General features: G+C 44.2%; 2 protein-coding genes across 2 annotated transcripts; both read right to left on the bottom strand.

Moving 5' to 3' along the window:
• Positions 1-2,749: 2,749 nt before the first annotated feature.
• LOC125538882 (protein LAZ1 homolog 1) lies at positions 2,750-6,223 on the bottom strand. Its single transcript, XM_048702195.2, has 5 exons — positions 6,056-6,223; positions 4,935-5,221; positions 4,724-4,846; positions 3,955-4,245; positions 2,750-3,247 (listed from the first exon to the last, which is right to left on the bottom strand). Exons 2-5 carry the CDS (start codon positions 5,214-5,216, stop codon positions 3,044-3,046), a joined length of 900 nt encoding a protein of 299 aa, XP_048558152.2. The 5' UTR covers positions 5,217-5,221; positions 6,056-6,223; the 3' UTR covers positions 2,750-3,043.
• Positions 6,224-9,644: 3,421 nt separating this feature from the next.
• LOC125538883 (calcium uptake protein, mitochondrial) lies at positions 9,645-13,641 on the bottom strand. The gene is made up of 8 exons (XM_048702196.2): positions 13,107-13,641; positions 12,453-12,520; positions 12,137-12,360; positions 11,952-12,035; positions 11,200-11,413; positions 10,548-10,724; positions 10,346-10,465; positions 9,645-10,194 (listed from the first exon to the last, which is right to left on the bottom strand). Exons 1-8 carry the CDS (start codon positions 13,411-13,413, stop codon positions 9,988-9,990), a joined length of 1,401 nt encoding a protein of 466 aa, XP_048558153.1. The 5' UTR covers positions 13,414-13,641; the 3' UTR covers positions 9,645-9,987.
• Between the last annotated feature and the right edge of the window lie 1,404 nt (positions 13,642-15,045).

The raw sequence follows: 15,045 nt of genomic DNA, 5'->3' as shown, positions 1-15,045 counted from the left end.
CTAGTTAGATTTGAACACAACTAACAATGAAGTATATATAAGCAAACTTGTGGAGCCTCGTGCTGTAATTAAATCCTGGATAGATTGCATGAGAACTTGCATAACTTTTGACTCAAGACCTTAAATCACTCACCGTTTGTTGTGCACAAAAGATGACTTCAAATGTCATCTTATAGAGCACCTAAAACACTAGACCATTATAGAATTAATTCAATTTAGGTGGGCGGTTGCAGCTTGAAATCTGATGTGTCATTTCTTCCGAAATAGGCATCGGGACCTTTCCAACATAGATAATGGTTTTGCATGTGCCTTTCTTTGTCTTCTCCAATGGTTTAACTGCTCGACCTCACACGTTGATGCATTGGTCATGAACTAGTACAGATCATCCTATCTTTCCTCAAACAAAACCATCCTTGGTTTTGAGGTATTTTGTATTGACTTCTTCACATGAGGGAATTGCTCAACCTTGATTGTGTGATCCACCGTAGGCTCGACTACATGGTTTACTCCTTGATGTGTAGAGGAATACTTGTTAGACCTTCCATGGTGAGTACCATTGTGATGGAACTACTACAACCTTCCCAAAAGAAGATGACAAGATTGCATTGACACCACATCGCATACCACCTTGTCCACATAACTTTCCACTGAAAATGCCACCCTCACACCATTCAACCATTTCACATAATATGACCGGGGTTACCTCCATGTTGATATCCAAGAGCAAGCACAAGATAACTACTAATGATGTTGATGTAGCTGCCACCATCAGTGAGATTAACGCCATCTCCTTCATCTGAACTTGGAGGTGCCCCGGTCTCAAAAGTACAATACTTTGCATCTTTCTTCTCAGATTCAGATTTATTACTTGAGTCATCGGTCATGTGTCTATCCTTTGTGAACACCACCTTCTTTATTAGGACAACCCTTCATGAAATGACCTCTACCCTTGCATGTGAAGTAGCTTCTTTTGCGGTTGTCTTGTTGTGTGAGGACAAATATACAACAATACTTCCATCAGCTTCCTGATGAGTTGAACTTATCCAAGTGCTTGATGTGTAGGTGTGGCTGCGGGCTTGGCGACGCTTCAGCTATTGATCAGAACAAACGACTTGATGCACAAGTTCTTGCAAGTCTTAATATGGCACCATCTCTATTCTTTCTTGCATATCTTCATTGGCCATGAAAGAATCTTAAGACTGTGGCCTCTTGTTGCTCATTCACCCATGTACTAATCATTAGAATCTTCGTTTCTTTATAGTACTCATCAACACAACAATTCCTTTTGTCGGTCGTTGCATTCGATCGTATAAGGTTCTTGTGAAGTGTTCGGGATCAAAGCGTCTCCGAATCAGATTCTTCATTAGCACCCATGCCTCCGGACGACCTCCGGCATGACATAGTAATCAGATTGTACCTTCTTCTCCTCTGTATAGCAGTGGTTATCAAAGATCTGACCCACACGGATCTCCCACTCCAAATAGTCATCGGGCTTAGATTCTCATTGAACGATGGTATGATAAGTTTGAATTTACCAATCTCATCATCTTCATAGTCATGATGAAAATGTCCATGACCTCTTCCGCCCATGGAGAAGCCTTCTTGGGTTTCACCTCGATGATCATGATGAGCACGTCGTGGTCGCAACTCGTAGTATTCTCGATCATCATCGTAGTGATCACTCCAACGCTCTCCGTGGTGGTCCCATTGTATGGGGAATTATCGTTGTCAACACCGTGCATCAAGTCCATCTCGTGGGGGAGATTGTGGTTCCCAAACAACATCTTGTTGTTGGTGGTGAGCATGTTGGGATAGTGGAGTATGGTAGCTATGGGCATCATCGGGGTATACGTGCGCGTGCTCTCCATTTCCCTCCTCCGGGCGGCGTTGGCGCTGTAGTTTGTGGAGTTGTCGATGTCGATCCCATGTAGAAGCCTACTTCGACAAAGTTCCTCTGTGAGGAAGTTGATTCTCCGGCTGAGGTTGGTCTCCACGGTCGTGATGCGCTTCTTCACCTTGTTCAACATACTCTCGTGTATTTTCCAATGCCAACACATCGGCGGGTTCCAAACTCGGATCATACATGGGAAGTGGTGGTTCCTCCTCCATGAGGCGCCCACCTCCATGTACTCTATCAACACCATTGGACCTCCTCGAACTCATGGAAGCTTCTCAAGAACAAAACCAGCAAGAAAACAAAAATAGTACCATGATCAACCTATTGCTCTGATGACAAGATGTTTTGAGGTGCCGCTGAGACGATCTTTCACGGTACCAAACAACTCACGAGTAAGTACAACTAACTCTCTCAAGTGGCAAGACACAGGAGAAAACACTCCTAAACATATTGCACTGGATAACTAGCTTGGTCTATAAGGACACAACCCAATCCTATATGGATTTAGGACAAGCCCTTCAATTCACACACACACAAGAGATAATGCTGAAGGAAACTAACGCTCAACTTCTCATCCCCTCACATGGAGCAGCTGGAAGTACTTATACTAGAATCACCTACTAGTTATATGTGAAGACAATTCAAAATGAAGGATTAATTCGTAAGTTGTAGCAGGGGCCAGTCAGTCGCCCACTTTGCCACTGTGCGGTGTGGTGCGCCGTGCTCCCCTTTCTTCACTTGCGCAGTCTCAGAAAAATGCAAGAACAATGGCCATCCAAAACTTACGTGCACTCATAGCACTGTGATAAGTTTAGACAAGTTTTGGAACAATCATACAGCTACACATGATGATTGGGGCAACAGGAAACCGCCGTTTATTCTGGACACAATTCGGAGTGGGAAACCCCCCCAAATTCTCCTTATTCAGGCATTTACAGTCTCACAGCACGATAACAACAGTAGCATTCCTATATGTTGTTCCTGATCATCTGGTTTTTCTAATGTTCAAGGTATAACGACAACCCACTCTACACGTGTCCACAAGGAAATACACATGTCCTATAACATCTTTGAATCAATACTCCCAGCACATACACACAAAACCATACATGAACTAGCCGCGGGTGTTGCTCCGCAGGGAAGGGATCATTCATTTTTCTTCTCGAATTTCGCCTTGTCAGCGCCGCTGTACGGAGCGACGTGGTATGCATATTGCTGGAGGACTGAGAAGACGACCATTTCCAGGATAATCAAGATATTCTGGATTGCCTCCTGGATGTGCTCCACGTCCAGCCAGAAATGGTGAGACTGAATCACCCCTACAGCAGCCAAAATATCCAGTGCACAGCCCTGCAGACAAGTAACGGCATTCAAGAATCAGGAGTTTGATCATATTTGATTTGATAAAAAGAAACTGTGTTACAAAATGGAACGGGTGTCGTATTTAGCTAATTAGTTTCATACAGCGAAGGATTGCAAATTAGGATGTTGCCTCAAGCACCCATAGTAGACAATAGGGTGATTCACTCACAACAAGAGTCCACTGGCAATGTCTACTGCAACAAAGTTGTGCGTCGAAAGGTGAAATAATTTAACTGATTTATGCTCATAAACTTGTTTCACACTTATCTTAGCTTATTCTTTTCACGACAAGGTAGCCATGTGTAGTTGTTTCTTTGCGACCTTTATTGTTATTATTACTGAATTTGGATATTTACATGGCAATGCATGGAAAATTAAATTGCAGACAAAGCTCCTAGATTGATAACCATCAGCTATAAAAACAAAATAAGGTATTATGCTGGAAAAATCCAAAGAATGAGTGAAAAAAGAAGCTTCATGCAAAATCATCGCAGATAACATGGCAAGAATAAAAGGTCTTAACTATCAACATTACTAAACCAATATCACTACCTCAACCAAATGTTGCGATGCAACCATGAACACAAACTGGTGTAAAATTACATCAATAGCATTCAGACACACGGAAAAACTAACCCCAAAGATATTTATAAGAATATTCAAACTCTTTCCAGCCAGGAGAGGGAGTGACATACCTGCCAGAAAGAGAAGAAGACAATCCCTTTGATGCACAAAAACTTAGCAAGAGGCTTGTGAGGTGCCAACTCCTTAGCAAACAAGTGATAGAATATGACCAAGGCATATAATGCCATGGAGACTGAAAAGTTCAGTATAATTGTGAACGTCCAGCTGACCCAGCTGGGGTACAGCCCAAGAAGCTGAAGTGTAATAATCAGAATGGAGCACACAGGCCTGACAACAACAAATTGCCAGGTCCAGTACTTCAGAAGCTTTAATGTCTTGTGCTCCAACCGAACATTGCGGGGCTGCCAAAGCACAGAGCCAGAAGCATACTGGTTACTTTCAGTACAAGTAAAACTAATGAAAAGGGTGAAAAGCCTTAACTAACAGTACTGCTAATAGCTTCCATACTACATATGCAGGACAACGTCATTTAAACTCATATAGGCAGACAATAGTGAACAACACATGAAGAATCGTAGGTTAAAATCATATCTCAAGCATGACTACTCATATGTACATGCTTCAATTAAACCAGATATTGCTATTTGAATAAGTACTTTACTAATGGAATATATAAAACTTTTTGTTAAGACCATGAATCATTTTAGTATTACCGAACAATGCAGCATCCTTCAAATATGGTAAAGGTTCGGTATGGGTATGGACCTAGCGGCCCTTACTGATTTGTCACTAGTAGGCTCCATTACCAAAATTCTAGAGCAGATTATAGCAACATTCATCAAACTTTCTGTAAGAGTATACGAGGGTGTAAGAATGTACCAGGAAAAGAGAGACAGGGAAAGAATGATGAAGCACCCTCCCTTTGATTTCATCAGGTACAATGTTTTTGCTAATAGATATATTTAAGTAGCTGTACATCAATGCCAGAAATTTAGCAATAACCTGCACAATTGAAAGGAAAAAATATAAGGAAAAGTGAGTAAAATCAAAAACTTCAGGTAAAAAATGTCATTGACCCAAGAGGGCTCACCAGTGCCTCATAGCATTCTTTAACAGACTCCAAGCATGTAAAAAACGCTTTGCTTCCCTTAATATCCAGAAGACCAACAAAGGAAGTTATGGCATACAGTGGAGGCATTAGCACAATAATGAGTATGGCCTTCTGCTCTTTGGCATTTTTCCAGTAGAAAAGATGTTGTGATACCAACTGTACTGTGAAATGCATAGATAACATAACACAACAAGCTGCTCCAAGGAGGGTAAGCGTTGGAGCATCCATTTTAGTAAGATCCATCCCTGGGAACATCGACATGGTGCCTGAAGATACAGATATTCATGTTTATTCATCAGGGATATGAACTTGAGCTAATGATTGTTCAAAAAAAAAGGTAGCATGAAAAGAACAAAACACAAAGAGCGTGAAGATTTGTATGATCATTTTCAAGATAGTAAAGAGCCAATTGAATCTCCAAATCCTCATTTGGAGAGTCACTACAAAAGATCCCCTCTCCATTTTTTGCTTGCACTCCAACCGACTCCTCGAATCTCAATACCCAAATCCACTCATCGATATTTTATTAGTTTCCTATATAACTACTTGAGATGAAAATTGCATTTGTGTTACCCTCACTAAGACTCAACAAACTGATGTAGTACTGATTATCGATGTGCCTGTCAACTCAGGAAAACAAACAGTACTTGTGAGGATATGTACCCAGCCATACAAAAATAGCTAGCAAAAATCTGTATCAAGAGAGAAGAGATAGGCAGCAGATAGGAGCAGCGCTCAGCAGCACGAGCACGGCCCTCGTCGTCCGAGGCCGGCAAGGATGCAGGCGTCCTCGGCCGCCTTGAGGGTGCGGGCCGGCACCTCCCCGACGGCGACATGCCCCCGCCCCCTCTCCTCCCCGCACGGCCTCCCCTACGGTCCTCGGCCCCTCCCCTCCCTCGCCCACCCCACGGCACAGCAGCAACCAAGCACCGGCAACGACGTCGCTGGAGGAACCGTGCCCCGCCCACCTAAGCTCGTCCCTCCGGCCCGCCGCACACAAAACCCAGATCGGCGTCAGCCCCCGTCGCCACGCGCCGCCCAGCGGCTCCCTCTCGGCCGGTGCGGTACAGAAAACAGAGGAGGGAGGGAGCGGGGCGTGCCTGCAGGCTGCAGCTTCCGTCGGCACGCGGGAGGGAAGGGGGGTTGCTCGCTGCGGAGCCGCCGAGAGATCTGCAAATTTGGGCGCTGTCTGTCTGTCTGTCTGTCTGACGAGTAGCTTGGGGTCTTAACTCTTGATGTTGCGTTTCTTGTTTTTTCTTTTCTTGAGCGAGAGAAAGCTGGCATTATTATATTTACTGCAACAAACATCAAGTCTTTTTACACAGAAGATACACATCTGGAGGCTCCGTCTGCATTTCTTTCTTTCTTTCTTTCTTTTCTTTCTCTGTCAGCCGACTTCCACTCCACCTCCACCTCTCTCTCCCCAGCTGGCTGGCGTGACAAGCCTGAATGCCTGATGCACCGCGCGCGGCCATATGGCTCCACACGCGCAACTCTGTACACGTAGGGTACATGCCTTTTTTCTTTCGCAAAAACGTAGAGAGAGTACACGTCTTTCATTGCTTGGCAGATTGGGGCTGAGTACCAACTTGCAGACATGTCATATAGACTGATTAAGCTCTAATGCGGTATCGACGGCCACCCACGCTCGATTAAAATTCAACGTATAGCATGCACGAGAGAAACTTGTGCGCAGGGGCAGGGCACGCACTTGCATGTCTCGATCTGTACCTGTACGTGTGATTATTACAAAATTTGTTATACTACCTATATATTCTTGAATGTTTATCGTCTAGAAACTCACATTTCCCACCTTACCATCTATTTTCGTGCGAAAAGCATCGTATCTATTATAACAGTTGGGGGAAGGACAAACCATCTCATCTCTACTCCTATAAAAGACTCAGTTAGTGATGATGGTATGTCTGTCATCCGTCATTTCTGACCACCAGATCTGCATCTAACGACCGTGATGTAACTTGTGCCTTTTCGCAACAATATCCCACTTCTCTGCTCCAATTTATAGAATACCCCTTAGTATCTTAAAACCAACCACATTCCTCCCTTATCTCATCAAAACAGCCCAAGAAATATATTTTGACTGAAACATAATATATTTTTAGTGATATATGTATATCAAAACTAGATTGTTTTCTTTCAAATTTGTGAATATGCATTATTCTATTTTGGATCCGTTGCAACGCATGGGCACATTGCTAGTCAAATATAATAAAATTACATTGAAATTCTGAGAGCAACGAACAACGCTAGAACAAGCAGTCGACGCGTTGTTGTCGCCGCTCCACCGGAGTCTGTTTGACCTTGTCGATGACAACTGTGGAGTCTTCGTGCGTGTGCCCTCAATTAATGACTAGTGCTCTGGAGCCACAATCGTTGTCGTTAAATCCTTGCACAGATCTGAAGCACCTGACCCAAAATCTCGTCACATGACGAGAAACCACCTCATCGCACCAGATAGACAAACTCAAGGAGGGTCGGAGGCCGGAAGAAAAACTCAAAGAAGAAGCAACATCATCCGTCTGAGCGCCGCACCTATAAGGACTAAAAAAAATTAAACTAAACTACTAACCGGAGTGGAGACACTGGGTTCCCCTCCCTGCCACCGGCTGCCGGAGCGGCAGACAGAGGGGAGGCGAATCCACTGGCTTACTGATGAAGCCTGGTGGGGAGAGTTTGCTCTAATAGCATAGGGTTAGGGGAAGAAATTACTTACTAATATGTCACTAACAACATGTAATCCGTCTTACATCAGGCTAATATGACATTTCCGCAAAAAAAACACGATTCTAACTACAAGAAATGAACATTTTATTGTTTTAAAAAAGTCATTATTGTTTTTCTTCTTTCACATTTACCATCATTTCTCAAACAAGTCCCATGATGGAATTATCCCTTCATAATTTTTTACACACACCCGTGCCATCATGGAATTATCCCTTCATTTTTTTATTCCCCGTACTTTTATGAACAATTTTTCTAACAAAGCTGTTATTTTGTCTACAACAAACGTAATACCATTTGTGAGTCCAAAATTATACTCCCTCCATTCCTAAATATAGGGTGTATAGTTTTTGGCACGGAAATTAAAGAACGCACATGGAGGAAAAATTTCACAAGTTTTGGGCGAGATTTCACCTGACTAATTGACATGAGAAAATAGAGGATCTTGCTTGATATAAGGAAATGTAATCAAATCTCTAAAAAAATTATCCAAATGAGTGGTGCAACGCAATACACCTTATATTTTGGTTTTTTTCTCAAAAAACTATACACCTTATATCAAGGAACGGAGGGAGTATTATATTTTTCCTCCAACGTAAACTATTCTGTGATAAAAAAAATGTATCTTCCATAAAAAAGTACTTCTATCTTCTTAACAACACATGACTGTAATTTCTGTCAATTTTTATTTACCCCTTTCTATAACTATGCTTTATTTCATTCCTCGAGCATTTTGCAATCTTTTCTCACCACATTAGAAATATTGTACGCAAAATAACATCCAAGTTCTACATGAAAGACAATTACTCCTTGTGCAACTCATAATTCTCCATGTCCGTGGTTACTAAGTGAGAGGACTCATTTTCTTAGTTTTCATCACTGCCCTAAGGAAGTCAATGTGACGGCAGATTTGTTGGCTAGTAAGTGAAAGGACCCGCAAACTCTTGTGTGGCAGTTCGAGCCTCCTGACTTTTTGCTCGATATTTGTAGCCCTTTTTCACATGAAATATAAACCGTCATGATAACATTTCCCTAAAAAACAATTATTATCCATATATCACAATGTACTTTTATTCTACAAAAGTTTTGAAACATTTTCCCTAAAATAATAGTATTCCCCAACAAGCCTGCTAATTATTCTGAGTACCCAGCTTAACTAAAAATATTTCTTCAACATAACTCAACATATAAAATCTTTTCAGACATTTCTCTTCAATTTCATCAGTAATTACAGTGATTCCTTATGAGTACCACTTTGTTTATGTCCAATATTATTCCACATCAAATGAATGCCTAATCCCTAAAATAATATAAAAAATTCTTACCACGGGATGTTTGTATATTGTTAGTGAAACTCTCTTACATTTTGGAAACATACATTTCTACCAGAGATCTGTTAAACATAAGTGATTACCTCTACGGTGTAAGAGCATCTACAATCGGATTGGGCAAACCCACCCTTCCAAACGCCCGCCCGCGTCGGACAACACTAAACGGCTCCTCATTTGTCCTCTTGGACAACCACACCCCTCATATTCAAATTCCATGTGCGTCCATCATGTATCACAAATTCATCACCAATGCAACGAAGCAAAATAAAAAACAATTCAATAGATGCCAAAAGAAAATACGATAATTCATAGATAGACAAACAAAATAATGAACCATAGATCTCGAAGCCACCAACACAATGAGGAGCGCCCCATCTCCATCAGACGATGCAAAGACCGAACAACACGGAGCGTGTTGGAGGAGGCGGATACCGCCATAAGGCGGGTACTCCAGCATCCTTTAAAGGAGAAATGTCACCTCAGTATTTTGCCTATCTATTACAGTAAGAGCCAAGCATTGAGCCCTTGGACTCTAGCCATCGATAGCGCCTACCAATCTCAGTAACCAGTTATCTTTATCTTTTAGAAACAAATATCGACAGAGCTGCAGCTGTCATATTATGAAATGCATCTATAAATCAATAAAAATGGAACGGCGAAAATGGACAAGGTTTGAAACTTACACCTATATCCTATACTGATACAATACATCACCCTCACCCATGTACTGAGAGACTACTACAAAGACACTATTTACAACCGGATCAACCGCTATACCTACACGATATTTACAGCAAAATCTCTTCCCACTCCTGAGCAGTAACAAGTAACAGAACGGGATACTATAACAAGACTGGATGAACTAATCTTATGTGACCTAGACTTGGCAGACATACCATTCAGATGGTACCTAACCCAAGGCTAAAGAAGAAAAGATCTTGCGACGATCAAAAACTCTACTAGCGCAGCATCTGCAGGAGCGAAGAACGGTTTTTAGGGTTCAGCCAGCCCATGGGACCTCCTCGCGCCGCTGGCTGATGAATATCGGCTTCTCGTCTTTGTAGTGCTCTCAGGAACTCCTCTGAGCTCAGGTGCCCATCATTGTTCATGTCAAACACATGGAAAATGATGTCCACCACTCTGTCGGTTAATTCAACACCACAGACCTATAACGAAACCAGAAAAGGCATGAAATCAGTAAAAGAAAATTATAGAAGTTATAGTACTAGGTACATGATTGAACAGCCCAAAGGACAGCTAGAAGTTTAGTAGTAGTTATCTAAACGCTTAAGTAACAAGCTTGGTACAAGATCTTACATGATGTGCTGCACGCTTCAGATCCTGCTTTGTCAACAGCCCATTTACTTGACCATAAGCAAATATAGCCATCGTCAATGATTCCAATCTTCGACGTAAATCAGCAAATGCCTTGAACTCCTAAAGTCCCAGAAAATAAATCTATAAGAACCACATGAGAAAATAATTACGCAGAAAAGACCAACATGACCACAAGTCAAACCTCAAAGGTAATGCGCAAGTCCTTGAGGTAAGGGTCATTGCCCAACGTATCAGCTCTATCAAGTAGCTTGCTAATGTGATTCATGTCAGCAGAAGCCACCATGGACAGTGCAAAATCCTTTGCAGGGATAGTGTTTGTCGACTTGACATCATAATGACTGAATTCCAGACGAATAATCTGCAGAGAAATGAATCAAGGGGACTGAGAAAAAATAGAGGGAGTTTGGGAGATATACAAATAGAAAACAGCTGGATGATTGCAATTGTAAATTTAGATAAAAAACACAAACTTTCAATACAAAATACTGTGTTAACAATATTTTATAGGTATACAAAAAATGGCATCAAGAAAATATGACATTCAGATTTAAACATCAGATGAAACATTCACTTTCCAATATGAAATAAAGAATGTTGCATCCTTCCAGTATGCAAACGTAAAACATTATGTACCGGCAGCCAGTTTGCAAATACGGTTATAGACTGACTAGAAGATAAATGGTTCAGGGGAGATGATGAGAGAATGTGAGATTGCGTTTTGCGCGTTCAGTACATGACATGCTTTCTGACAAGTCACTGAATATTGCATGCATTAATGAGAGGCAGTGCCCAGTGAAGTCCACAAAAGGAATATGGAAGAAGAAGCAAATTACCTCTTCATGCAATTCCTTCAAAAAACTTGTGAATTTATCAAAGTGTAGAGGTTCATTCCCATCATTACCAAAGAAATACTCAACAACCCCACCATTTTCCACAGACTGGCCAACTTTAAATCCTGTACGTAAGCCATGCCTATGGGCAGCTCCTTGTCTGTTATAGGACCGCATCAATGCCATTACTTTCTTGAACTCTTCTTTGTCTATCTCCCTGGAAATGATGAGAATCAACAGATAAGAACCAACAAAACAACCGAGAAGAAGATTGCCAAAATTTGTTCATTACCCTTCTTTTACCATCAACTAACAAGCCAGATGATTGAACATGCTCATAAAGAGCAGGTCTTTCTTTCTGGGCGACAAGAGAAATTAACTGCACGCGAATGATCACAGGTAAACAACAATATAGCACAAACAAGATATATTGTTCAAATGTATCTTGTTTATGCATAAATCAATCAAAGAGAACAAAAGGGGATAACATACCTTTAGCAGCTTCAGTAAACAAAACACGTCTACACGATAAACAAGGAAAATTGGATTGAAGCCACTAAACTTGATACATAACACGGCCTATTAATTAATTTCTTCTCCTACCAAAAAGTCAGTGTTTTACTATTATTTGTTTTACATGCAAACAGAACTGTAACAGGTTTGCTAATCAACAAACAGCTACATGGATAATACATATAATTCTACAGCAGAACCGTGTTCATAAGACAAAGTAGTGTGGTAGAAATAGAACTCACCCACTGAGATCGACGTCAAACATTTTGAAGGCCGCACTGAAGCTTGACTCAGGAATGCTGAGTAATGTAACAAAAAAGATGTACCTGCCATAGCCACCAAAAGCATAAATCACCACCAACAAAGCTGACTATAGTCCTATAACATGGTGTTTGTGTCAAACGGGGAGAAATCGCGATTCACTTACTCGGCAAACGAGATGAGACCATCGGTGTTTGTGTCAAACAGGACAAAGAATTTGGATGGAGCACAGTGCAGCTCTCCGGGGCTGGGTTCCCCCCTTAGCCTCCCTTCCCGCACGACGTTCGACTCTGATGGAGGGAAAACAGGGACCACCGCTCTCATCAAGTCGGCAGGCAACATGAACATTTCCCCATCCGGTTTTCGCACAGACGCGAAATACTCAAAAATCTAGGCAGAATAGCACCAAAAGTTAGAAAACGTAGGACAAACCAGGATCAAATTACACGCAACCAGCTACAATGCAGACAATGATGCTTCACCTTTTCAGGAGGGCTGCGAAGCCGTATCCTTTTCTCGTAGTTGAAGAACACCCTTCGGCGATATGAGTCTGCAGTGAGAGCAGAGAAAAGGGGTTTTGATCAGATCATCATCATAGGTTAAAATTTTCAAAACTTATTGTATAATAATTGCACGTAGTTATCAGACAGTTCATGCTTATTTGCTGTTTGATCTGAAAGCATGACAGAAAGCATCGCAAGACTTTACTACATTAGTACTATTATGTTTGGATTTACTACACTACACAACGCCGTGTCAACAGGTTTGGATATTTGTGGCCAGTGGGCTTATCGCTTATCTGGAGCTAGATCAGTACAGCAAGGCAAGCACCGTACCTATCGTAAACGTACTAGTAACGTTCTTTGCTAGAAGAAGAAAAGTGGAGGAAGCGTGCGATCAAACGATCGGGAAAGGTAGCAGCAGCCGCTAAAAAAAAGGCAGTGTTGGTGGGGGGAAATCATGCGAAAGCGCGCGGCTTTTCCAGACCCCAGCGGGCAAGGAAAGCAAGCGTCACGGGGCAACGGCGGCGGCGGCGAAACCAGACGCGTGAATCGACCAAACGCCGTTGGAACCAAGGACGGACGGAGCGTCCTGCACCGTACGTCGGAGTAAATTGGGGGAACAGGACGGCTCACCTGCGAGCAGGAACCTCGGCCGCTTCTCGTGCCGCTCCTCGACGGCGCCGGCGCCCGCTGCGGCAGCCGAGATCTGCCCGGCCGCGGCGGCGCGGGCCAGCTCGCCGGAGTCCGCGAGCGCCGGCGGCATGAGCCAGAGCCCCAGCCCGGACCCGGCGACGGCCGCGGCGGCGGCGGCGATCACCCCCTCGCGGACGGTCGCCTTGGCCTCCGTCGTCGCTGCCGCGCTGGAGAAAGCTGCGCGGCCGGCGGGCGCCGCCGTCCTGAGCCGCCCGACGGCGGACCGGAGGAGCCTCAGGTGCGCCATGGGCGTCGGATTGGCGGGTCCCGGTTTCGTCGGGCGGCGCGGATGAGGAGGAGGCGGTTATGATTATCGGTGGCTGCGGTGTGGAGGAGGAGGAGGCGGAGAGTGTGGGTGGACTCTGTCCGGCTTGTGGGGGAGGGAGGAGGCGGCGATGCGTCGATGCGCGGAGCACTGGGAGGTGGAAGGGGAGAAAATGGGACGGGTTGCGGGCGCGTCGGCGTCGGCAGGGGGGCCGCCCCTTTTAACGGGAGGTGGCTGGCCCTGCGGTGGCTTGACTCTCACATTTCCCTTGTGATCCATTTGTTACGTGCACCAAACGGGCTGCGCCTGTTGTACTGCATCGTACGCAGTCGTGATCGTACGTACTGTGGTGTACTGACTGCTGGCGTTTATGCTTGCACGCTTCAGTTCACGGTGCTGCTGTGGGCGGCTGGTGCGGTACTGCGTGCGGGCGGTTGGTAGCACACGGATTCGGGCCATACGTAAAGCTGGTTCTCGTGTACGTAAAGCTCGTACGGGTTCTCTTCAAACAGATAAATACGTACACAGGTCGATGCAGAAGAAAAACAGATAAATACAGGTGCGCGCTGTGCTGAATGAATGAACTGAAGATTGAGAGAAAGGCATTGCTTTTGCGATGTTTATTCATCCTTTATTCGGTGGGGAAAACTAAAGTGGGGGTGCCTTTAGCCCTTTTCCAACAGTTTAAAATGCTTCCAACCTTCCGGTGACAGATGGGCACTAGTGGAGTGGTAATACTAATAAATTATTCTGAGAGAGGAAAAGGTAGTTACGAATAACATGTGGCTGCGAATCAACCTGTAGTTGAGTTGGTTAGGTGGACAGTGGTATTTCCAACTCATCAGGGTTCAAATCCTGGTGCTCGCATTATTTCTGGATTTATTTCAGGATTTCCGGCGATGCGCTTTCAGCGGGAGGAGACGTTCCCGTCGACGACGAGGCGCCTACGATGACTTCGCAAATCTCAAGATGATATGCCGGCTCAGTCTCTTGGAGGTGCTCATAGGGGGTAAGGTGTGCGTGTGTGCGTTCATAGAAGTGAGTTTATGCGCATGTATATGAGCGCTTGTGTTTGTACTGATGCTAAAAAAAAAGTAGCAGGTGGCCCGGGTGTTGGACGAACGGACGGCGGGCCGGCCGGAAGAATCGCTTCAGGAGGAAGAGAAGGTGGGGAAGATGCCAATGATGATCTCGTGCGAAGAATCCCCGCCGGGTGCGGGTCGAATCAGGTCAGACGGCACCGCGCGCGCCCACCGATTCCTGCGTCCCTCCCTCCCTCCCCTCCATGGTGGAAAAACCTTTTCCGCGAGCACCTGGAGCTGGGGAGGCGCGAGGCGCAAGTCGGTCAGCAACCTGTGCCGGTGGTTTTGCTTGCTTGGTGCCTCGGACGGAAACAGGTGCGTACGATACGGCGGGCGCCCACTGGACTTTTTTTTGAGCATCAGTACAGACACAAGCGCTCATATACACTCATCCCTATGAACGCATGCACGCACACCCTACCCCTATGAGCATCTCCGAAAAACTGAGCCGGCATATCATCTTAAGATTTACGAAGTCACCGTAGGCGCCTCGTCGTTGACGGGAACGTCTCCTCCCACTGAAAGCGCATCG

Source organism: Triticum urartu, chromosome 2A (assembly GCF_056163025.1).
Source record: "Triticum urartu cultivar PI428250 chromosome 2A, HENAU_Tu73, whole genome shotgun sequence".
Taxonomy (NCBI): Eukaryota; Viridiplantae; Streptophyta; class Magnoliopsida; order Poales; family Poaceae; genus Triticum; species Triticum urartu.
Note: the sequence above shows the minus strand (reverse complement) of the source record. Positions and strands in the feature narration are given on the sequence as shown.

Excerpts from the sequence above, each read along its gene's own strand:
- LOC125538883 (XM_048702196.2), bottom strand. The coding sequence starts at position 13,413 with ATGGCGCACCTGAGGCTCCTCCGGTCCGCCGTCGGGCGGCTCAGGACG. Across the intron at positions 12,521-13,106 it reads GCCGAGGTTCCTGCTCGCAG|ACTCATATCGCCGAAGGGTG; the intron begins GTGAGCCGTCCT and ends CTCTCACTGCAG. Across the intron at positions 12,036-12,136 it reads GGTCTCATCTCGTTTGCCGA|GTACATCTTTTTTGTTACAT; the intron begins GTAAGTGAATCG and ends TGGCTATGGCAG.
- LOC125538882 (XM_048702195.2), bottom strand. The coding sequence starts at position 5,216 with ATGTCGATGTTCCCAGGGATGGATCTTACTAAAATGGATGCTCCAACG. Across the intron at positions 4,847-4,934 it reads AAGAATGCTATGAGGCACTG|GTTATTGCTAAATTTCTGGC; the intron begins GTGAGCCCTCTT and ends TCAATTGTGCAG. Across the intron at positions 4,246-4,723 it reads TCCCTGTCTCTCTTTTCCTG|CCCCGCAATGTTCGGTTGGA; the intron begins GTACATTCTTAC and ends GTGCTTTGGCAG.